General features: G+C 46.0%; 5 protein-coding genes across 5 annotated transcripts; 1 reads left to right on the top strand and 4 right to left on the bottom strand.

The window, feature by feature from the left end:
• Positions 1-3,390: 3,390 nt before the first annotated feature.
• F5147DRAFT_649962 (cytochrome P450) lies at positions 3,391-5,453 on the bottom strand (the record flags this gene model as incomplete). The annotated part of the gene is made up of 11 exons (XM_041433395.1): positions 3,391-3,584; positions 3,646-3,782; positions 3,831-3,855; positions 3,906-3,962; positions 4,013-4,202; positions 4,252-4,395; positions 4,453-4,568; positions 4,620-4,771; positions 4,821-5,012; positions 5,063-5,192; positions 5,243-5,453. The coding sequence occupies 11 exons, from the start codon at positions 5,451-5,453 to the stop codon at positions 3,391-3,393; spliced, it is 1,548 nt and encodes a 515-aa protein (XP_041296255.1).
• A 2,344-nt stretch (positions 5,454-7,797) lies between these two features.
• Positions 7,798-9,980, bottom strand: F5147DRAFT_770138 (cytochrome P450; the record flags this gene model as incomplete). Its single annotated transcript, XM_041441118.1, has 13 exons — positions 7,798-7,882; positions 7,942-8,074; positions 8,126-8,262; positions 8,311-8,335; positions 8,386-8,442; positions 8,492-8,681; positions 8,730-8,743; positions 8,796-8,925; positions 8,982-9,097; positions 9,151-9,302; positions 9,352-9,540; positions 9,593-9,722; positions 9,776-9,980. 13 exons carry the CDS (start codon positions 9,978-9,980, stop codon positions 7,798-7,800), a joined length of 1,563 nt encoding a protein of 520 aa, XP_041296254.1.
• Positions 9,981-11,969: 1,989 nt separating this feature from the next.
• F5147DRAFT_770137 (cytochrome P450) lies at positions 11,970-14,062 on the bottom strand (the record flags this gene model as incomplete). The annotated part of the gene is made up of 12 exons (XM_041441117.1): positions 11,970-12,139; positions 12,200-12,336; positions 12,384-12,408; positions 12,459-12,512; positions 12,563-12,752; positions 12,801-12,814; positions 12,871-13,000; positions 13,060-13,175; positions 13,230-13,381; positions 13,431-13,619; positions 13,669-13,798; positions 13,852-14,062. 12 exons carry the CDS (start codon positions 14,060-14,062, stop codon positions 11,970-11,972), a joined length of 1,518 nt encoding a protein of 505 aa, XP_041296253.1.
• Positions 14,063-14,733: 671 nt separating this feature from the next.
• Positions 14,734-16,379, top strand: F5147DRAFT_678050 (adhesion regulating molecule). The gene is made up of 5 exons (XM_041436184.1): positions 14,734-15,142; positions 15,204-15,215; positions 15,266-15,423; positions 15,485-15,597; positions 15,648-16,379. Exons 1-5 carry the CDS (start codon positions 14,852-14,854, stop codon positions 15,995-15,997), a joined length of 924 nt encoding a protein of 307 aa, XP_041296252.1. The 5' UTR covers positions 14,734-14,851; the 3' UTR covers positions 15,998-16,379.
• A 442-nt stretch (positions 16,380-16,821) lies between these two features.
• On the bottom strand, positions 16,822-19,158 carry F5147DRAFT_786473 (cytochrome P450; the record flags this gene model as incomplete). The annotated part of the gene is made up of 12 exons (XM_041442931.1): positions 16,822-17,254; positions 17,306-17,442; positions 17,491-17,515; positions 17,566-17,622; positions 17,671-17,860; positions 17,910-17,923; positions 17,976-18,105; positions 18,162-18,277; positions 18,333-18,484; positions 18,534-18,722; positions 18,772-18,901; positions 18,954-19,158. The coding sequence occupies 12 exons, from the start codon at positions 19,156-19,158 to the stop codon at positions 17,052-17,054; spliced, it is 1,548 nt and encodes a 515-aa protein (XP_041296251.1). The 3' UTR covers positions 16,822-17,051.
• Positions 19,159-24,784: the final 5,626 nt, after the last annotated feature.

The raw sequence follows: 24,784 nt of genomic DNA, 5'->3' as shown, positions 1-24,784 counted from the left end.
ATTCGGTCAATCATAATCTGGTCCCTACCGGGTGTCAGTTTGCGATCACTTGTTAGATGGGGTTAGATGCCACCTCCCAATGTCGATTGTATCAGCTACGTCAGACTGCTTTCAAACAGGATGACCTACTCTTGGCGCGACCTACTTTTGTTCGTCTTTCATCTATAATGCTGCATTACCCTTGTAGTTGTGGGATTGGAGCGTCCTGGATTCTATGTTTGCATGTACTGTGGTAGTATGATGTTTGTGCTCTTCTTTTTGTAATCATGATGATACACATACCACACAAAATACAAGGCATTTTGTAAACCTAGTTGAATTACTCCAGATGTCAGTGTCAATTTCTTTGGCATGGGGCGAAGTTAGATCGTCCTGAGGTGGTCAACGACTGATTCGCGGGGTATTACATATAGTGCGGCCACGAATGTCGTACAAGGTATGACAAGCCAGGGGTCTACATCAGAATAACGAATGAGTCGATGACATCGAGTTCGAGATCGGCTGGAACAAAAATGGGAAGTGGAGAGAACATGTGGTTCATCGTCGAACGCCGTCAATACCATCAACATATCGCCGGTCGAACATTTGAGTGATTCGTCTACACAGCACTTGAGCTGTGATGCAAACATGTGGACAACACGTAGAATACACACCATAGTAAAGGACTTAAACGAACGGATGGCCAGCTTCTTTGGCTCCAAACCAAACGTCCACTGTCTCAGTGTATAATCCATCCTTTGCATTGGTGATTGGAGTGTCACAATCTGTGTCAAATGGTTTGAACAGTTTGTTGTGAGTGATACTCTAGGCTGTAAACCGACCACTCGGATACCATAAATATTTTCAGCAAGACGTAGTTCCTAAGCTGTCCTGCGGGTCAGGACTGAATTCCTGTAAGCACGCGTTGTCGTCAGCTTTGCCTCGAGCTTTTATCGACAGCAGTAGGCTCGTCGACTCACCATCCATGTGTGTCATTACCAAAGAACCCGTTCTCATTCGAATATTTCGGTGTCCTTCTCTCGTAGTCCAAATGAGACATCGAGCGGCACCGTGTATTCTCTGACCGGTAATACACTAGCGATCACGCCCCGAAATACAATGCCGCGAGGCTATGATACTGACCAGGTATGAGGTGTTCTGCACTTGCCTGGCGGACGGCGCATCATCGCATGTTTGGAAGATGGATCACTCCGACTATGGGAGGACCTGGAGAGTGACACACAGATCGGTGACGGTTAGTGAGACGAGGAGGGCAAGGAAGCAACATTCACCATAAAAAATGTTGTCTCCAAACTGCAACACCGTTACGAGCGGAAACAACGATGGGAAGGTGAGGTTGTGGAATGTCAAAACGAGGCAAATGAACAAGGCACACTGATTGGATGTCGTCAGTATGCTGCAGTACAGATGGCCAGCGAGGGGTCGGCGGATCCAACGATGGGACTGCAAGGGGGTGAGATGCCAAGAGCGGAGAAACCGTCCTAGTAATCAGACTGGGAGCCAGTGGGTGACGGCGATCCCCACCCAACTAAATCAAATTGCGACCGGTGTACACAACGAAAACGTCGTAAAAACCAGCGAGATGGGCGCTGCTGCTCGCTACACTCAAACTCTCATTTGGAGGGTCGTATAGCTCGATTAGGATATTCGACACTGCCACGTGGCGGCGGATTGGACTCCTCATTTGATGTCCAGAACCACAGTCACCTTCAAATGTTCGGAAAGAAAGTCAGAGATTTGGACACTCTGGAGCCCCAAATGCCTGTCTCGGAACAGCTGCCTCCTTGCGAGTGCATCGGATGATCAAACAGTGCATCTGTGGAATCTAAACAAGGCTATTATCCCAGTCGGTCCGAGGTCCACCTTTCCAGCATGAAGACAATGCGAGATGCGGCAGCCTTTTCTGCTGATGGAAAGCTGGTAGTCACCGGTTGCGACAATAATATATACTTGCGGTAGCATCGGTCCTCGTGGCATCCTTAAACAAACGGGTTTTGACGACCTCAGGTCACTCATAATAGGTCGTCACGGTAATTGGAAGCTCGTTAAGGAATTCAGTGCGTAACGTGTTTTTAACCTTTTCAACTATTCAAGCTTCAGAAGTTCAAGGTCTATGTCATGGAATAATGCAACGTGGCGTTGAACCCAGCTCAAAAATTGCCCATCGAGGATTGTCAGGCCTTTTCGATGACGTGCCCTATGTGTCTTCAATGGTTTTGTCAACCATCTTTCGTTCTGAGATGGCAGTTGTCCGCAACACGTAGTATACATAACCGCTCCTCTGCACACGGCGGCGGCGCTCTCTCAGCCTCTTTAGGAGTCCAGCTATGCTTTTCGGCCACCGAAGTTTCACTGCTCTTCCGTCATTCTCACCCCCGGTGAAGCAACCGAACTCCAACGACAACCAAGGCAAAACATCTTCTCTCGTCATAGTCCCCTTACCTGTCGAAGCTCCAGCAGCACAGGATAGAAAGGTACAACTTTCTTCGCATACGTTTGAAATCGCCATGGTTAAATATCTTCTTTACAGCAGTTACTTCGCGGCCAGGCCAACAAACACAACAAACAGGCTTGTCAGCAGGAACAGGGTCAACACAAGCCAAGGCGTCGCCATCACTGACTCAGCCTGCCGCTCCTTTGACGTTCAGTGACAACACCCGCTCCAGGCACTAACATCACCACACGAGGTGCAGCAACCCGCACAGACTGCAGTCCCAACCTATCTCATTGTGGGCTCATCGTGTGCTGTTCCTCTGTCATACATATCGTCCACACGCCAATGGCCATCGATACTGCACTTGTGGACAACTATCTCATCTTTTCGCCGAGTTCTTTTGCACTCACATCTCTTTATCTACACTTCAAATTTCGCTACAACGTGAATTATATTTTCTTATTTTGAGGCTCGTGGGATGCATTCGCACCTTTTCATTTGCTGACCAGAATCCTTGTACACTATCGGGTTATTCGCAGCGCTCCGCCAATGTCCTCACTTACAAGACTTGTCAGTATTCATAGACAATTGGAATATCGATATCGAACTTGAGGCCAACTCATTGCACATGTTTCTCCAGAGTGTTTGAGAGTGGGTACGTTCGAGGAATCGCATAGCGGCGTACAGCATATCGATATGGCCATCGGCACCTCAAATCAATCATACCACATACGGACGAGTATAACCGAATACATGGTGCATAGTGTACACGTTGACTTCTTTTGAGCTTTAATTCATGGACTCAGCGTCCCGCAAACTGCACCTTGCGAGGCATGTTTATGTGTTACCCACTTTCTAATAGACGAGTTTGTGTACATCTTGGAACCCGGATCAGAGAAGATCCTCGAGTCCTGAATGGACATGAGAACGTGGTGAAATATTGCAAGGGAAGTGCATCAAGGAGCTAAGGCGATGCAACTGTTAGTGACAGAAGGACGAGATAATAAAACAAAGTACCGAACGAGTCCCGGGTTGAATTCAGGGATGAAGTCGATCACTTTGCCCTGGTCATCCTTGGCAAAAGAAAAGTCCATCGTGGCTAACATAGTCACGATGCCAGACCACACAGAGGCATCACCGGCATACCGCCCTAATTAAAGAAGGTATCGGTCCATCGCATCCTATATGGCCAGTGAAGTGGATCAGCTCACCTGGACATGCGCGCCGGCCTAGGCCAAAAACGTATCCCGCGGGATCATCATCCGTTAACGCGCCGTTGACATCTAGGAACCTCTCCGGCATAAAACGAGATGCATTAGGGTACCGTTTTTCATCCCGTGAAATGGCCCTGCAATGAGACATCAGTATCTTGAAACCTGTAGAGTATCTATCTGACCAGATGTTACACATGACGGTCGTGCCTGATGTATGACATTACAAATGATTTGTTTAGTACATAAGAACAACAGACCTTTCCGAATGAAATGACCATTGTATGTATCATCACTCGAGGTGGCATGTGGAACGCCTACAATATTGTCTTTAGCAAAGGCAAAATAACACAGCGATGAAGATTACCGAGGGGTAGAATGGGATGCCATCGGAAAGTCTCCCGCACAATGGATTCAACATAGGGTAGTGATGCTCGGTCCTCGAACGTAGGTAAGCGATCTCTTCCGATCACCGAGTCGATTTCCGCTTGCGCGCGTCTCTGAAAATCTGGATGCAACACCATAGCGAGAACAAAAACCATCAAAGTCGAAGAAGTCTGTGAAAAGGTTAAGCAGCACACAATATGGTTCGTGACATCTGCTGACCGTCTCATATGACTGCATAACACCAGCTGCAACTGTCCTCTTCAGGGCAATCTCGAACATCGGCTTGGACGCTTCGTCTTGCTTCTCCATCCGCTGCAAATTTTCTGTGACCATCGAAGACTGGCCGAGGAACGAGTTTCCAGCCTTTGGAGACATGCAATCAACATGTAGCTCCGAACTATATTAAAAAGCAAAGCCCACCATATGCTGCTGCGTAGATTGAAACGGCAAGTCCCTCATTTCATTCATACGATTAGTCGAAAATTGAGCAGCACGTTTGATCGAGGATCCCCAGCACCAGTCAGGTAACTTCAGCACTGCATGAGGGTGAGATATCAAATCTTTCTCATCGGCAAGAGCGAGCTCACAGAAGGGGAAGAGTTGAAGCAGGGTTGCGTTCCCTGGAGTCGTCATCTCAAGGCCAACAGCCACTGTATCTTCCAGCATTCGGACCAGGGGGTCATCACGTGCGCTGGGCTGGTAGTCATATATAACAGACATCCCAACTGATGACGAGAACCTGTGTATAAGTTGATAATTGCTTGATATTTACAAACACATTGGCTGACGTTGCAAAGTGATTATGATAATGTTGAGGGTGATCGATTAGGTTGACGATCATCTCACGAGCTCGTCTGATCTGCATCGGGCGAAGCTTGAGTGCAGAGCTAGAACGAAAAGCTTGGTGGAAGAGTCGTCGGGAAAGACGCCATTCGTCACCATAGCCTGTAAATGCAAAGGTGATCGCGGACCAGCCAAATCTGACTGCACCTCAAACTGGTTGAATCAAGTAGATAATAGAAGAACGCACTGTTCGGCTGTGGGCAAGTATGGTCGATCCGAGTAAATATCAGAACGCTTGTCCAACAAGGCTTCTGCAACGTGCTGTGAATTGATCGATATGACTTCCTGGCCTAGAAGTCGCACGAAAACCAAGTCTCCTGATATAGCGATTTGCACCACATATGCGACATGCTATCTCTACACGTACCATAGGCAGCACCCCATTCGGTATACGACAACCAAGGCTCCTTAGTGTTGATAGATAAGATGTTTCCTAAAAGTGGGAGCGGCACTGGGCCAGGAGGGCCAGGTTTGTTCTGTCGGTTGTTAGCAAACCGCCTGAGGGCTATGATGACAACAAGGGAAAGAGGTAAGATAGTTAGGATACCAGGGCGACCATCGACTAAAGGATAGTACATGTTTAGAGCACACGGATTTATTATATCCAAAGCACGTAACAGGCTTTATAAAGGATCCATGAAGAATCCATATGGAACCCAGGTCAGCGGAGGCCCCAACTTGTCGAGACAGGTTTCAAATTGTGATCTTTGTCGACATGTTGTCCTGGCCCCAGGCCCAGGTTTACCTGAAAGTAAAATTTTGCCGAGCCCAGCATATCAAATTCATCATGCCGTTACCATGCGTGATATTTTGTTCTGCCAGATTGTAATTAGACGAGTAATACAAATTTTGATCGCACGTGAAATTCGTCAGCACACGAGTCCTCGATAAGCATATAGGCACTCACTGTGATGAGCCGCACGCTTAGATATAACAGCATGACCTTACTTTCCGTATTAGTCTTCCACTCGCTCATCATTCACCCTCGAACTCATTAATAGCTTTGTAACTTTCAGCCCGGGAAAGATTTTTGGTGCAAAATTAACACCAAATACGCCAGACCATGCAATGGAAATTGCAGTGTGATATTAACTCCCGCAAAGTACACCCCTTCGAGGTACCACCTTTGAAATAGACTCACCTGTGCCATCCAAAATTGAAAGGCGAGCCCGAGAGAAGACAGCGGATGAGAAAGGTAGTAAATCAGGGGAGGTAACCGTCGGGTCACTGGCACATAAGGTAACGAAGTGATGAAGTTAACAGAGACTATGTTAAGTGAAGCTGACTTATAATTCGAGATTGTTGCGTTGATTAGTTGATGCTGTTGTGGAGCCAGGGAGTAAGTGTGAACTGACGGAGGGGGGCGGCGATGAGGACACACCACCTCCGTTGAGCTTCGGACCGTCTGGTACAAATTTCGGTTGAACCCGGGGCACGATAGTACAAGAAACCCGCTCACCTACGGACGCTGCTTTCCAAATCATTTTTGATTTGCAGTAGGAAGAAGAGTAAACTACACTTGCTGTATTTTCAGATGCATTTGAAGCAAAATAGTCCCCAGCAAAGTGTGAGATTGATGATAGTCTGCCAGCATGGCCATTTGCATTCACCGTCGGACATCAGCGCGAGACTTGGAGAATTTGTTAATATCGATATCGTACACGCCATCGTTAGGATTTAGCTTCCACTGACTAGTACTCCCTCCTGCGATGTTTTTACAATCCTATGTTCCGTGCACCTGCGAGAGCTTCAACTGCAAGTACACTGACCCACACAGTAGCGGACAGAAGCCTCAAACGGCTACCAGGCACCAGCGTGCAGGCGAGCTGCTCGGTCCCTCGGACCTTCTCACGCATAGAAAGTAGATGCTTTGGGTCAGGAGAATCGTCAGAAGACATTACCATTGCTGATAGTCTCGAGCATGGCACATGCAGGAAATGGATATCAACTCCCAGATGATGCAGGGGCTGACTTCGATGACAATCCAGACTACGGCAACGATGGTGTGGGGGACGAAGATATCGAATTGCCGGAGGGTGAAGCTAATGATAACCTCGGACTAGGAGCACAACATGATCATGAGGTGCCTCATTTTCTTGAGCTCGAAGGCCTTTTTCAAAGATGGGACGAGCCTATCCTGCTGACGACAGTGACCCGGGTGCATTCAGCTGTAACCCCGATGCTGAGATTTTCGGACTGAGTGCTGAACCTTGAAGATCCGATGAACAAGTCGGAATGCTGACTGAGGGCAACCGTAACGGCAATAATGAATTCTGCCATGGATCAATGATGACGAGCGATTGAATAACGCGACCTTTTCATTTCAAAAGTGTCGTTGGCATAATTAATTATTTCTGCCAGTTGCCAGCAGTAGGTAGTCGAAGCCTTCTTTGAAGGGTGATTCATGGTTGGGAAAAGAGCAAGAAGTACCCGCTCGGGAAAAAATGTACAAACTCGGCGCTCGCAGACCCTTCCCCTTCCGTAGAAATTTCTCACACTTTAGGGGTATACTTAATGTAGTAATTTGTGCGGTACAACATGTATTGCCAAACATCAGCATATACGACTTTTAGATTAAAAAACATCATTTTGTCTTCTGAGAGCTGGTGTTGTTACTGCACATGTCACTGCAGAACCAATCTGCCTCAGGACGCATGGCACCAGTCACCGTACCATGACGTCCACTAACAAGTGAACCTTTTATTATTGGGTCTGCCTACGAGACTAACTATACCTGATAGATCTTAGTTGCATCTCGTACGCACGCAAGCAGGCGGTTGAATTTCATGCTACATGCTAATTTGTACATCACACGTGCACCAAACAGGGAAAAGTGGTGTTGTTGAATGTTGGACGAATTAAGAGTGTGGGCCCAAGAAAGAAGGAAGATATATGTATACAAACCATTCACACGGAAAAATTTCATACTTCTGTTTGGAAAACATGCACAAGTTCCGAATGGGTACGAGAGCGTGATGAGATATTGCAAGGGAAGACCATAGGGGCGCTAAAGCGATCAAACTATTAGTGACGGGAAGATGGAATAAAATGAGAACAACCAAGTACCGAGTGGCTCCCGTCGTGAATTGGGGGGTGAATTCGATCACTTTACCCTGATCATCTTTGGCAGAAGAAATCTCCACCGTGGCCAACATAGTAACAATAGCGGACCACAGAGAGGCATCGGCAGCATATCGGCCTGATCAAAGAATGTATTAGCTCTATACAGTAATGAAATGACTCAACCCACCTGGACATCCACGCCGGCCAAAGCCGAAAATATATCCAGCGGGGTTATCGTTCGTTAGTGCGCCGCTCACGTCTAAGAACCTCTCCGGCATAAAACGAGATGCATCAGGGTACCGTTTTTCATCCCGTGAGATGCCCCTGTAATATAACGTCAGTGATTCGAAAGCTAGAGGGGATCCATCTGACCATGTATTGCACACGACAGTTGCTCCTGATAAGTGATATTACAAATGATGTACTCAATGGATAAGAATAGCAGACCTTTCGGAATGAAATAACCATCATATGTATCATCACTCATAGTGGCATGTGGAACACCTACAAAATTACTTCCAGCAAAGACAAAACAGCACAATAAGAAGATTACCAAGGGGTACAGCGGGCTGCCATCGCAAGGTTTCCCGCAGGACTGATTCGATGTAGGGTAGGGAGGCTCTGTCTTCAAATGTAGGCAAGCGATCTCCTCCAACCACTGAGTCGATCTCCGCTTGTGCACGTCTCTGGACATCTGGATACAATACCATGGCGAGAGCAAAAGTCATCAAGGTCGACGTGGTCTGTCAAGAGGTTGAGCAGCAGACAATATGACTCGGACATTTGCTGACCGTTTCATATGAACCTGCATAGACATCTATTGAAGAGCACCGTACCCCTGTAAAAAGGTGACCAACCTATAATAGCAGTAGTCGCTGCTTTCTTTAAGGCAGTCTCGAAGATGGGTTTTGATGCCTGATCTGGCTTCTCCATCCGTTGCAAATTATCTGATACCATTGAAACCTGGCCAAGGGACAAGTTTTCAGCCTTTGCAAGCACGCGATCAGCGTCTAGGAGCGAACTAGATTAAAAAAGATGCGCACCATATGGTCCTGCGCATATTGAAACGGAAGGTCCTTCATTTCAGCCATGAGATGGGTCGAAACTTGAGCATCGCGTTTGATCGCTGATCCCCAGCACCAGTCAGGTAATCTCAAAACTATATCAGAGCATGGAATGTTGAGTATTTCTGATCGATGAGAATGAGCTCACAGAAGGGAAAGATTTTAAGTAAGATTGCTCTCTCTGGGGTGATCACCTCGAGGCCAATAGCCATTGCATTTTCTACGATTCGAACCAGAGGATCATCACGAGGACTGGTTTGGTAGCCGTATGTCACTGACATCGCAACAGATGATGAGAATCTATGAACAGGTCAATAATCATTCGATATTTACAGACACATCAACTGACGTTGCGAAGTGAGAATGATAATGTTGAGGGTCATCAATTAGATTGACAATCATCTCACGAGCCCGCGTGATCTGCATTGGACGAAACTTGAGCGCGGAGTCGGGATGGAAAGTTTGGTGGAAGAGTCGTCGACAAAGACGCCATTCGTCACCATAAGCTGTGAATGCAAAGTTGACAGACCAACCAAACCTGCCTCAGGCACTCCATAATGATTAAATGGAAGAACATCAGAAGAACGCACGGCTCGAGCGTGGCTACGTATGGTCTGTCGGAATAAATGCGAGAACGCTTGTCCAGCAATGCTTCTGCAACCTGCTGAGAACTGATCACCACGACTTCCTGGTCTAGAAGTCGCACGAAAAACAAGTCTCCTGATATAATGATTTGCACCACATATGCACCGTAGTACTATCTGATCACGTACCATAAGTAGTAGCCCATTCGGTATAAGTCAACCATGGCGCCTTGGTGTCGAGAGACAAGACGTTTCCTAACAGTGGGAGTGGCACGGGGCCAGGGGGAAGTTTGTTCTGTCGGTTCCCAATGATCCTCTTGAGCAATGTGATGACAACAACAGAAGCAGGTAAGACGGTGAGGATAGCAAGGCGATGATCAACTGAAGGAAACATGGTTAGGAAAGTACGTGGGTAGATACGCAACCGAAAAAGCGGGCCTTTTAACTGCACGGAGCTAACAGAAGACTAAATAGCGGTGCAGAATAATTCGGTCCCCAACTCCCACGGGAGGAGGGACATGAAAATGTTCTCATCATCACCTCGAACAAGCTTGGATGTGCCAGAATGTTTTACTTTTTGTGCGCATATACCCGTCACGGACTGCTTCGGGCTCTAGTGTAGGAAAGTGAACTAGAAAAAGGAAACAGACTGAAGCTTGGGTAATGTGAACAGAAGACAGGCCTTCCCTGAGTTGGGCAGAGGTTACAGATAGTCTTGTCGGATTGGTCGTAAGAGACAGCTGTGGAAGTCAAGTGTATGTTGAGGAGACTCTCGCCCCAAGCCACGGGCAGGGCGAAGCTGTAGACGAACCAGGCACAACTCGATCGGGAAATACAGCAAGCCTGAAATAACTAGAGATGTTCTGCTTGTGCAACCATGCTAGAAGTTCGAGAGAGAGCCAATAGCAGAGGACAAAGTGGGAGGACCATTGGACGTCCACGAGCTTGGACAACATCGACCCGGGGTTGGGACTCTTGACGGTAGAAATGCCACTGTTCTACCAATGCTGAATGAGTGATCTGAGCAAGTAGAGACTCGGAGACCAAAGTCTCGTTGATGACACAGAATGACATCATCGTTACACGTTTTCTTTAGTTTGATGAAAGGTAGGTGTAGTTTGCAGGATCCATCGGAGTTGAAAGGTGAGACGAGATTGCGTCTCAGGTAACACGCGTCAATTCAGTGATGAATGGACTCTCCCACTGCGACAAAATTTCTTTCCAACAGAGTTGACTCCAGGTTGCGCAAGTGGCGCGAGACACAGCAAATGTCGAAGAAATTAGAAGCATCCAACTTGGATGCAAGGATCACTAGGGATCAATAGCATTTATGTGCTCTTGTAATGGGTGGTCAACCGGTCACGCGCACGACTTGCGGAGGACATTTCGAAGAAGCAGGCGCCAATAAATTTGCAATCGGCTATATATATATTCACGACTGACGTTATTTATGGCCATTGACGATCCTGCTCTCACGTTCTTGGTGCACAGCATCCCTCCATCACTTTTTCCAACACTAGTGCCCGTGAACATCGCCATCTCTTTGCATCCTCCCCATACTTAACACCAATCTTGCTCCCGCTCTTCCCTGGGATACCGCTACAGCCAGCCTTCACCTTCTTTCTTCAGTGATTTCCACTGCATCCTGGATTTCTCTTCTTCCCCTGCTTGCAATTCCACCTCGTACATAGGCACTAAATATCTTAATCTATACATATATATATGTTCCTCTCGTTGATAGTGATAATTCTATATTACATCCTCATCTCGCCCAGCAAACCAAAGACACGAGAATTTGAGTTGGTTCATGATTGATATTTCATCACATGTGGAGACAAAACAACGTTCAGCTTAAGAATATGCACTCTTACAATGTCCTATAAGGCGCACCCACCGAAATAACCTGTTCCGACACAATAAGTACCTGGAGCAAGTCGTTGAGATGAGGGCGACCGCTGCCATGCCGAACACGATGGACCGTCATTCCATTGGTAGATTTTTTGATCCTCATCACCGTCTCACTGAAGCATGAAGTCCATTAAGCTCTACGCCATCCTTGCTGCTGTTGCTGAGCTTGCTACAGCATCATTTTCAATCATAAAACATGGAACTGATAATAGACTACTTGAACAAGGTGTGTGTCGGCGCAACTCCGAGTCGAACTGAAAAAAAAACAGTGTGTCAGATAGAAGTACACTGAGAGCACTAAAATAGCATATAGGAGACTGATTGGCAGTTGGCCTGAGTCAGAACATAGAAAAGAACGATAACAAGTCGCTCATTGTATGTCTTACTCTCCCATACCCACAAGTCCTGAATGAACATGAGGACGTGGCGAAATACTGCAGGGAAATACCATAGCGGCACTAAAGCGATGAAAATATTAGTGACGGGATGAACTGACAAATAAAAACAAGTACTGAATGAATCCCGTCGTGAATTGGGGAGTGAATTCAATCACTTTGCCTTGGCTATCTTTGGCAAAAGAAAATTCCACCGTGGCCAGCATAGTAACGATAGCAGACCATATAGAGGCATCAGCAGCATGCCGTCCTGATCAATGAATGTATTGGCTCATCACATGCAATACGGCGATGAAATAACTTAACCTACCTGGACATCTACGTCGGCCAAAGCCAAACATATATTCAGCTGGGTTATCATCCGTCAGCGCACCATCGGCGTCCATGAACCTCTCCGGTATAAACACAGATGCGTTGGGGTACCGCTTTTCATCCCGTGAGATGCCCCTGCGATATAACGTCAGCATCTCGAAACCTGAAGAGAACGCACGGACCATAGGTTGCATAGAACAACCGTTCCTGATGTATGATGTTACCGACGATTCAGTCATGAGATGAAGATGGCAGACCTTTTGGAATGAAGTAACCGTCATATATATCATCACTCGAGGTGGCACGTGGTACTATAATATCATCTTCAGTGCAGGCTTGATCCCTCAGCAAAGAAGATTACCAAAAGGTCCGACAGGCTGCCATCGCAAAGTCTCCCGCAGTACTGATTCAACGTATGGTAGTGACGCCCTGTCTTCAAAGGTAGGTAAGCGATCCCGGCCAACCACTGAGTCTATCTCCGCTTGTGCGCGTTTTTGAACATTTGGGTAAAACACCATGGCGAGAGCAAAAGCCATCAAGACTGAAGTAGTCTGCAAAGAAATTCAGCAGTTGACAATATGGTTTGGACATCCGCTAACTGTCTCGTATGAACCTGAATGGGTATGTATCAACGAGAGGTATACCGCCCCTTGTAAAATGACGACGAACCTATAATACCAGTAGTAGCTGCTTTCTTTAAGGCATCCTCAAACAATGGTCTGGATATCTGTTCTTGCTTCTCGATTCTTTGAAGATTTTCTGCCACCATCGAAAACTGACCAAGGGCCAAGTTTTCGGCCTCGACGATCATACAGTTAATAGCTAAGACAGAACCGACATTGAAAGAGAGATACCCACCATATGCTGCTTCGTATATAGAAATGGCATCTCCGTCATTTCAGTCATGTGATTGGTCGAAGCTTGAGCCTCGCGTTTGATCGAGGATCCCCAACACCAGTCAGGTAACTTCAGTACTGCATCAGAGTACAGAATGTCAGCTATTTTCATGGGAGAAGAGCTGAGCTCACAGAAGGGGAAGGTTTTGAGTAAGATCGCTCTCTCTGGGGTTACCACCTGAAAGCCAATAGCTACCGCATCTTCTACGATTCGAACCAGAGGATCATCACGAGGACTGGTTTGGTAGTCATATATCACCGACATCGCGACTGATGACGAGAATCTATGAATAGGTTCATGATGATTCGATGTTAACAGACACATCGACTGACGTTGCAAAGTGAGAATGATAATGTTGAGGGTCATCGATTAGATTGACGATCATCTCATGAGCCCGCTTGATCTGCATTGGACGGAACTTGAGCGCGGATTCGGGACGGAAAGTTTGGTGAAAGAGTCTTCGGCAAAGACGCCATTCGTCACTATAGTTTGCGAATCCAAAGTTGACCGACCAACCATACCTGCCTATACTTCATAATGGTTATATGGAATAGTGTCAGAAGAACGCACGGCTTAAGTGTAGCTAGGTATGGTCGATCGCAGTAAATGCGAGCACGCTTGTCCAGCAAAGCTTCCGCAACATGCTGGGAATTGATCACCACGACTTCCTGGCCTAGAAGTCGCACGAAAAGCAAGTCTCCTGATATAATGATCTGCACCACACATGCACAACAGTACTATCTGACCACGTACCATAAGTAGCAGCCCATTCGGTATAAGTCAACCAAGGCTCCTTGGTGTTGATAGATAAGACGTTTCCTAACAGTGGGAGCGGCACTGGGCCAGGGAGAAGATGAGGCTTGTTTCGTCTATTCCTAATGAACCGCTTGAGGTATGTGATGACAACAAAGGAAGCAGGTAAGACAGCGAGAATTGCAAGGCGACTATCAACTGCAGGGGCCATGATCCGAGCAGTGGGTTAACAAACCGTATATGATGTGGCAACCATCCTTATAACCACGAAGTAGTAAAGCGCCGTCGATTATGCAACTCGGTGATCATTGTTGGATCCTATGGACGCTAGTATATATATAGATATATTGTTTCTCACTCAAATCAGATTGATTCAGATCTGCATGGGTAGTGAACGGAATGGTCTGGCGAGATCCGATAATCATAGAAGGAAAAGACGTACTGTTTATTGTGTAGCAAAATCTACGCTGACTTCGCAGACCTTGAGGAGAAAAATGGGGAGTTGAGTATAGTATGGCTGCCCGGATGAAAGCCCAAGCTATTGCCAGTACTACGACGTTGCAGCCAAGGGCAATGACCGCCGCCAACTGCTTGTAGGCGATTGTGACGATGACGAGTGCTTTCAGATAGGTTCAAGTTGGAACTCGATTATCTCGGGGCGCTTGGCGAAATTCGGTGATTAAAGTGGTGCAAGTGCCAGGCCGGTGGCATATATATCCAAAGCGCATTATAAGTTATAACTGCAAGTCTGCAACTATGTAGCAGCTGTGCCTGGCGTGCTGAAGGAGCTGACAAGGATGAATTCAGTATGGCGGGCCTTACGATAGCATTTAATACCTTGAAGGGCCAACTTGGCACATGCCATAAGTTATTGTTGCATAAGTTTTATAAGGGCCCTTTTGACAGCCTTACTGTAGTCCGGCATCTTTGGCGGTTATTTCCAAACTCCGACGTGCATACGCGTCGTTCGAACATTTGCAGCAGTTTCATAGCGTTTATAATGTCGGTCGACCTCACTAGTACTAGTGGCCGAACCATCCTTGCCTTCAAGTCTGGTCGTGCTTTTCGACGCGCTGGAACCAACTTTGTCGATGCCTCCCCCACCAAAGGCGCGATTGTCTTGACCAATGAGGAAGGTCTCATACACTTCATGTGGAAAGACCGAATGTCAGGGGAAGTGGGCGAGGATTTAATATTGTTTCCTGGTGATGCAAAGTTGGAAAAGGTGCCCCAAAGTAGTTGGGGCAGGACCTATGTCCTTAAATTCGAGAGCTCCGATCAAAAACATTTCGTATGTATCTCACTGCAACCTGTTGGTGTTTCATTGACTAACTTCGCTTCCTCTGTGTCAGTTCTGGCTACAGGTGTGTTTATTCCACTAAATTGGTTTGATATATATTTAATGGTCTTGCAGGATTCTTCAACACGCCGCGATGAAGAATTCGTGACGAATCTAAACAGAACGTTAGCTGATCCCAATATTATCGCTATTTGGGACGCGCGCAACGTTTATCCAGCTTCGGAAGCCTCTACATCTGCTACTGGTGCATCCATCTCTCCACCCTCAACTGTGTAGGTCATCCTTTCACCTGCAGGATAGTGGGCGAATTCATATGTACATTTTGATACATAGACAGCCAATCGTTCCAGCGACTAGTAATCCCACGCCAGCGAGTACTACCCCAGAACAACTCGCGCAACTTCGTGGAATTGTTAGCTCTATGACTGGCTTCACGAGTGAAGATGGTATCCGCATTTTCTCAATCAGACTCCATCATCGTTAACAAAATCCACAGAACTTTGGTTGACAGACGTCTTGTCCTCACAAAATTTGCTTCAACTTTTCCAATCACACTCTGAACTCCTCCCATCACTCTTCCCTCATCTTCCACCCGAACTTATCCCATCGTCAGACGCTACGCCGCAACAGGCAGTAGAAATATTACAGCGCACGACTAATTCTCCACCTTTCCGCTTGGCTGTGGCACAGCTTGATCGAGCGCTTCGCACGGGTGCCCTTGGCGAATTTGTGAGGAGCCTCGGTCTTCCGGAGAGTGCTGCGATGGGTGTTGGCGCGTTCCTAGCTGCTATAGCCGAACAAGCAAGACAGGAAGGCGGTACTGAAGAGCGGATGGAAGAGGATTAGGGAGTGTGAGTGTCGATTGGACTGTTTTTTTAGTTACCGCTGTTATTCCAAGCGCACTGAAATTCCTTAGTATTGGTGTGCAAGCTTATACATTTGCCGTTTTGTTCATTGCGTGCGACTTCTTTGCAGGAAAGAACAATGCAGCGGAGTGTACACATGTTTTCACGAGCTAAATTCATGCACGGGAGCTAAATGTTCCCTGTTACAATAGACGATTACCGATAGTGATGATTGCTCTGGGGCAAGATGTCCAGTCCCAGAGTACGTGGCGTGAAGCACGGGCCGATTCACTAGATAGCTTCTTCGATGTGTCTTTTCTCATCCAGTAACATACCGCTGAATGTGATCTACATGAGCGACATGCAGTTTGTGGTCATTTTTTTGCGCTGTTGTCCTTCAAACTGAAAACTGCAACTGCTAGCTCTTCATCTACACAGCCCTCTGTGCAGGTTATCTTTCCCTCTTAGATATCCGAGATCACTTGCGTCAGACACCGATATCATGCAGACTCGACAGCAGCCCATATCATCAGGGCCGGATTCACCGGCCGTATGCGACACCGGAGCGGCTGGTATAGCTGGGTTGTGAATTATGTCAAATTCTCTGAGAAACCAATTACAACGACTCGGAGGGTCTGCCTCGACAGCACGTTCATGCCAACATGTGTCTTACAATCGCACTTGGGGTCACCAGCGAGGTCACCACACCAGCATTTTGAAAATGAGCAATGTTGGTTTGCTTCATTTATAGCACCAGTCGAAGTGTACCGTTTCTTCTTAGTGACCTTATTTCTCGTACTTCGCATAAAATCGTTAATGTCGTGATCATGGATGACTCGAAATTTCAAGTCGTACATACCACGTGCGGAAAACGGAGCTAACGAAAAGGGTCAAACAAGGGGTTGTGAAATGTTGCACAGATGGGCGGTGTGGGCCCAAGAAAGGAAATATATGTATACAGTCCATTCACCTGATAACATTTCATACTTCTGTTCGGAAAACATTCACAAGTTCCGAATGGGCACGAGAGCGTGATGAGATATTGCAAGGGAAGATCATAGGGGAGCTGAAGCGATCAAACTGTTAGTGACGGGAAGATGGAATGATACGAGAAAAACCAAGTACCGAGTGAGTCCTGTCGTGAATTGAGGGGTGAATTCGATCACTTTGCCCTGATCATCTTTGGCAGAAGAAAACTCCACCGTGGCTAACATAGTAACAATAGCGGACCATACAGAGGCATCAGCAGTATATCGGCCTGATCAAAGAATGAAGCAGCTCTATACGGTGATGAAATAACTCAACTCACCTGGACATATACGCCGACCAAAGCCGAAAATATATCCAGCAGGGTTATCATCTGTTAACGCGCCGTTGACGTCTAAGAACCTTTCCGGTGTAAAACGAGATGCATCAGGGTACCGCTTTTCATCTCGTGTAATGCCCCTGCAATATAACATTAGTATTTTGAAAGCTAGAGAGGATCTATCTGACCATGCATTGCACATGACGATTGTTCCTGATGTACGATATTTCAAATGATGTACTCGATGAATAAGAACAGCAGACCTTTCGGAATGAAATAACCATTATATATATCATCGCTCACGCTGGCATGTGCAACACCTACAAATTAACCTTCAGCAAAGCTAAAATAGCACAGCAAGGGGTTACCAAGGGGTCCGATAGGCTGCCATCGCAAAGTCTCCCGCAAGACTGATTCGATATATGGTAGTGACGCTCTGTCTTCAAAGGTGGGTAAGCGATCCCGGCCAACCACTGAGTCGATCTCCGCTTGTGCGCGTTTCTGAACATCTGGATGTAATACCATGGCGAGAGAAAAAGTCATCAAGATCGACGTGGTCTGTGAAAGGGGTTAAGCAGCAGACAATGTGAGTCGGACATCTGCTCACTGTCTCGTATGCACCTGCGTAAACATCTATTAAGAAGCACCGTATTCCCTGTAAAAGGTGACCAACCTATAATAGCAGTAGTCGCTGCTTTCTTTAAGGCAGTCTTGAACATGGGTTTTGATGCCTGATCTATCTTCTCCATTCGTTGCAAATTGTCTGATACCATTGAAACCTGGTCGAGGGACAAATTTTCGGCCTTAGCGAGCACATGATCAACATCTAGGACCGAACTAGATTAAAAAAGATGCCCACCATATGGTCCTGCGCATATTGGAACGGCACGTCAGTTGTTTCTCTCATGTAATTGGCCGAAGTTCGGGCATCGCGTTTGATTGAGGATCCCCAACACCAGTCAGGTAACTTCAGTACTGCGTGATGGTACAGAATGTCAACTCTTTCCACGAGAAAGAATGCTGAGCTTACAAAAGGGGAAAGCCTTCAGTAGAGCTGCTCTCTCCGGGGTTACCACTGCAAGGCCAATAGCCAGTGCATTTTCTAAGATTCGAACCAGAGGATCATCACGAGGATTGGTTTGGTAGCCGTAGGTCACTGACATTGCAACAGATGACGAGAACCTATGGACAGGTTAATGAAAATTCGATGTTTACAAACACATCGACTGACGTTGCAAAGTGAGAATGGTAATGGTGAGGGTCATCGATGAGATTGACGATCATCTCACGAGCCTGCTTGATTTGCATTGGACGAAATTTGAGCGCAGAGTCGGGACGGAAAGTTTGGTGGATGACTCGTCGGCAAAGACGCCATTCGTCACCATAGCCTGTGAATGCAAAGACGACCGACCAACCAAATCTGTCTGTACTCCATAATGACTGAATGGAAGAGTTTTATGTGAACGCACGGCTCGACTGTGGCTAAATATGGGCGATCAGAGTAAATGCGAGCACGCTTGTCCATTAAGGCTTCTGCAACGTGCTGAGAACTGATCACTACGACATCCTGGTCCAGAAGTCGCACGAAAAATAAATCTCCTGATATAATTATCTGCACCACATATGCACCGTAGACTATCTGACCACATACCATAAGCAGCAGCCCATTCGGTATAAGTCAACCATGGCGCCTTGGCGTCGAGAGACAAGACGTTTCCTAACAGTGGAAGCGGTACGGGTCCGGGGGGAAGCTTGTTCTGTCTGTTCCTAATGAACCTCTTGAGGGATGTGATAACAACAACAGAAGCAGGTAAGACGGCGAGGATAGCAAGGCGACCATCAACAGAAGGAAACATGGTTAGAGCGGTGGGTGGGCAGACGCAAAGCTTTATAACTGCACGGAGAACTGCTTATCACACCCTGTACGTGGTGTTCAACTCCCACGTCAGCGGGAGGAGGGCTTTGTCCAACGTAAAAAGGTTACCATCACTAAAAATTGGTAGAACGTTTTGCTTGTTTCCGCATACACCCGTCGTGCATTGCTTCAAGCTCTAGTGTGGGTAAGTGAACTGGAGGGAAGGCCACGGAGTGAAGCTTAGGTGATGCCAAGACAGGCCTTCCACAAGTTATGCGAAGGTTACAAATAGTCTTATCGGATTGACCATAAAAGAGATCAGGTGTATGTCGAGGGAGGGACAGGGACTCCCGCCCCGAGCCGTGTGCAAGACCGTCAAAGGCACAACTAGACTGGAAAATAAGGCAAAGCAAGCCTGAAATAACTAGAAAAAATTTGCATGCAACCTTGTTAGAAGTTCGAGAGTGCCAATAGCGGAGGAAAGAATGGGAGGACCAATATCCAAAAGCTTGAAAGACATCGGGTGGGACTCCTGACAGTAGTAGACATGCCATTGTTCCATCAATTAATGCTAAATGAGTGACCTGGGCAAGTGGAGAGACCAAAACTGGTCTCGTTGATGACACAGATGACATAATGACATCTTCGTTGCGCGTTTTTATTACTTTGGTGGAAGTTAAGTGTAGTTTGCGCGATCCATTGGAGTTAAGAAGTAGCGAGATTGCGTCTGCAGGCAACATGTGTCAATGTTGCGATGGATGAACTCTCCCACTGCGATAAAAATTCTCCCAAACAGAGTCGACCCTAAGTTGCACAAGTGGCGGGCGTGAGACAGCAGATATTGCAAGGATTGGAAGCATCTAACTTGAATGCAAGGATCAGAGCATAGCTCTTGTGGGTGGTCACGCGGCACGAGTCGCGGGGAACGTTTCGAAGAAGCAGGCACTAATTTAGATTTGCGATTCGACACCTGATCATGTACACCGCCAATTGAAAAAAGCATAGAATCTATGCTTTTTTTTGGCAATATAGTAACTATACGTACACAATGCCGATACCATAATTTTCGCTGTATACACATGCTATACATTTTCTCAGTATACAAGCTATATCTGAAACTGTGGCGCAGACCTTGGCAAACAGGTATATACATGAAAAGCATAAAAATTAGCAGGATTCGAACTCTCAGCTCCGCAACTAGCTTCGTTTGTGCAACACTTTTATGATGGTGCACAAACCATTGAGCCATCAGACCATTAAAATGCCCTCTAAGGAATAATATTTAGCAAGCTACCACGGACTTGAAGAAAATTTCATAGATTGCAGCTGTAGGGCCCTCTGCTCACAGCACAACAGCTACTATGCAGTACTAATGTTATTATGCTAAAGCTTGCCACATTATTCATATATTTAGTACTATGTCCGTCTTAGTGAATATTACCGTTGGTGAAGGTGTAGGCAGTTGGTATGAAGACGTTGGAAGCCGTGGGATAACTCAATATATAGATTCTATATCTGGGTGGCATCCACTCTATACAGGACCAGTGATTGTAATGTAATTATATCCTCTTACCTCACCATTGTCCCAGAAGATATACAGAAATTAAAAAATTATCAGTACGTACCAGACCCTGTATATGTATAGGTTTTATATCGATACTACACATCCAAATTATTTTTCATCAAATATTCAACGTGTGAAATTGACGATTGGCAGTGTAAGTCATGGTGAGATATAATGTTTACATAATAGAGCCTTTTTGCTAAGTGACTTTTGCATTTTTCAAGATGTGAAATGGCGCTCCACTTCATGTAGTGTAAGTATCATGAATGTCAGAGATCTGACCAGTCTGGGGCTAGTGGTAGACTTGTGACTAGCCCGTCTATGAGGCAAGCCATCAATAGATGGACTGGTAAATCTGGGTTTGAATTTGGATGTCGAGCGGATTCTCACAGTAACATGACGTATAAGCCTTTTCAGGCATAACAAAACCACATGAGCTTGTTGCTAAGCCCTTGCAAAGAGTCGCTAAGTTCTTGTCTGTGATTGACTTCAACAATGGAACATTTGAGTGTGTTAGCTGCCAGGCAGCATTAGTGCTGCCGTGGTCTGGTTCAGAACCACAGTTTGAACCGGACTTTTGGTCTGGGTTCTGGTGTCAGCCCGAACTAGACCGGAAATCAGTTCTTGGTTCTAGGTCCTGCCAAACTGTTCTATTTTGTTTTGCCCTTGCTGAACCATTCTGAACCCTTCTCTACTCTGACTTTAATGCCACTTACTTTGACGTCGACCAAACCTCAGGATTTGCATTCCACCCTTCTGCCTTTAGCCTTTTTGAAGGTACGTACTAACTAATCCAAATTTTGGTTCTCTCACACACTGACATTTGTTGAAATATGTCGCAGATATATGTTTCCTTGAGTCTGTATGACAATTATGATCCTCTGGCTTTTTGCTTCGAATAATCTCCTTGGATACCAATGTTCTGGGACACGCAGGAGTTTTCTCCCTGTTCTATGTATAAAAAAAGGTGATGGCAACAAAATTGTGAGTTGTCTTGTTGAAAATGTCCTCCACTCTCAATGCTGATGGCTCCCTCAAGGATGCATCTGACATCATGTTCTATAATGATCCCGACAACAATATACTCTTGCCCAATGTCCCATAAACCAAATCATCAAGCAATGCCTTCCCTGTTCTACTCAAGGCTGGATGCACCCCAGCCATTGTTGTAGCTGGTTCTTGGTGCTCTGGCCACCCTTCAAAGCCCTTGGCTTGCATTCATGATGCTGACAATGCCTGTAGGCTGTTGTTATGAACTAGGATAGTTCTAACAATGACAACTCGATAGAGTTACAATCATTGGGATTCTAAGTCTCTCAAAGGAGAGAGTGTTCTGGACTTAGTCAAAAGAGTGCTTTGACTAAGAATTGAGTATCAGATGACTTAAGATTGGAGGTCTTAAGCAAAGGATATTTCTGGTAAAAACCTAATAAGATTCAAGTAAAGAATACAAGCATAATACACTGTGCTTAAATAGATCCATATGCATGCACAGACCAAGACAGTCATGAGAAATATCATACAAGCCAAGAAAGGAAGGCATATCATATAAGTACAAAGTAAACAGATAGCAGTTGTAACATTACCCCCATGCTATGCGTAAAGTCACTGACTTTATTCATCTTGGTTAGCCCAGTAGATGGGGTCATTAGAGTAGTCAAGGTGGTCATCTCCTCCAGCAAGTTGCTTTTGTCGGTAGAGGGTCTCTTCTTCTTGGCATTGGAGAATGTAGGTGTCATCAAGGGTTTTCTTCCAAGTGCTCAGTTCTCGATAGAACCCTTCATCCTTCCAAGTAAATATCATAGGGGAAGATCCAGTGAATTTAGGGCAGTATAAGGAGAGGTGTCCTGGTGATAACTCTCTGCATATCCTACAATAGTAGTTGGGACAGGTCATTTGACAATGTCCAAGGGATTTGTAGTAACAGCATACACAATTTTCATCTGGGTTTGAGGAAGAAGGTCAAATAATGGAGGGAGCAGGATGGGAACTGAATGCTTCATCCTTGCTTGAGGCTCTTCTCTTTCTTTTTCCTCGATACCCTTGTCTAGGGGACCTTCTTTTGCGGTTAGTATGAGATCTAATCTGGGCAACTTCTTCTTTTGCCATGATGTAGATAGATGTAAGTGGCGTAGGGATTGATTCTACTTCTGTAATTAGCTCAGTGTACTCTGCAGGAGCGGTAGGACCAAGGGCATCTACAAACATTAGTGGGATGAGTGTGGTTGGGATTATCATAGGTGGGTGGATATGTAGCACTTTGAGCGCTTCAGCGAGTGCAATGATTTTATCAGGAGATGTTATGAACTAGAGTAGTTCTATCAGTACAAGCACGAATGTGCTGCTGAGTACTGAGCGTATTGTAGCCTTGACAGAATGTCAAGGGTTCCCTCTGGTTATCTTGGTAAGGTGCACCTCGTCAAGATACAGGACTAGTGGGATTGACTAAGACAAGGAGTGCTTGGCTTAGAAGTACAATCAGAGACAACTAAGTTGGGGACTTAGTTGAACAGGATTCAAGGGAAAACCTAGTAGATCAAAGTGAAGAAATACAACAGTGATCTGTCTACTTATATACACTGTACATAAGGGTTCAAGCTCAGTTCGTATCTGGGAATCTATGCTAGTCATGGTGAGTCAGAGATAACGGTACATGAGGTCGTCCATGAGGCATGATAAGATACATGAGGCTTAATCTCTAATCAAGCATGAGGTGCCTTGAGGCACTCCGGATCTACATGAGGCAGCATGAGGCAACATGCGCCGGTCTAGGTATCCATGAGGCAGACAGCCTCTGAGGATCAGATACAAGGCCTTTTAGGCCAGGGGAAGGTCATAGCGGTTCTGGACCACTGTCATTCTGTTCTAGCAGCATGCTGCTGTGTCAGTCAGTCTAGCAGAGTAGGGGCTCTTGCAGATGTTATGGCTGACTGTAACAGGAGATAGATTAAGTTCATTGGCTATAATTTCTTCATGGGTGGTAGGGAATGTGGTGTAAAGATGTTCCAGGTGCTCTACAGTCTCTACTGGAGCAATGACCATGTCAGACGCAGTTGTAAAGGCTGATGCAGCCACCTGCAGTGCTAGCTGAGTTTCTTCCTGCAGATTAGTGGTCATTGCATTGGTTATCTCCATGAGGCTGTTAACAGCAGCCAATAGCTTGTCAGACATATGAGGAGAAGGAACAGAAATTCCACCATCATAGGAAGGTGGAGGAGTTGCAGTTGTTCATTCAACCTGTTATGGAGACAGTGGATGAGCGGCTCCGGCAACTTGTTCAGCAATGACATGAATAGCTGCCTGGATATCAGACTTAACCTTCTCAGGGATAAGACACAAAGCATAAGCATGAATGCATTTCTGTAGATGCATGATACCATGCTGGACATGTGGTTCTTCCACATGTCAAATGAGCCTCTCAAGGAGGTTGGTGGATCTAACAATGTTGACAATGAGATTAATGAAGAAGGCATTTCTGTTGATAAGGATTCTGTTGATTTTGATGGCATGTTGGGGACAGAGGAGCATGGCCTCAATGAGGGTAAGGTCTTCAATTTCAGAGACAAAGGATTCAAACCTTCCTTTGTCGGATGAGAGGTTGGTGGGAGCGAAGGCGGATTCATAGGGGAGAGTGTAGGAAACTGGGGAGGGCATTCTAATTGTTGGGATGACACTAGCAAGATGCAGTTGGAATAGCAGTTGATGTTAGAGCGAGTGTTTTCTTTTATAAGTTGAGAGGGCTTCTCCAGCATTTTCCAGGTTTCCTTCAGGGATCCATTCATTGCTGGCAGAGGAATATCCTTTCCACAATACCAAGTATCAGCAACATTTGCCGTTGCCTTTATGGGTGAGAATAGATTCGATTTCATATTCTTCTTCGTCTTCTAGAATATCAGGTGGAGGTTCTAGGAAGTTCAGACCATGAACATCATTTTTGCTATAGGATGATAGCTGAGAAGTGTGAAATGTGGGGTGTATCTTCCATTGTGGGGGTAATTGGAGTGTAAAGGTGATTGGAGATAGCACTACAGAAACTAGGAAGAGACCATATCGTTTTAAAGCA

The sequence above is a fragment of the Suillus discolor genome (genome assembly GCF_016758755.1).
Source record: "Suillus discolor strain FC423 chromosome Unknown F5147scaffold_10, whole genome shotgun sequence".
In the NCBI taxonomy this organism is placed as follows: Eukaryota; Fungi; Basidiomycota; class Agaricomycetes; order Boletales; family Suillaceae; genus Suillus; species Suillus discolor.
Note: the sequence above shows the minus strand (reverse complement) of the source record. Positions and strands in the feature narration are given on the sequence as shown.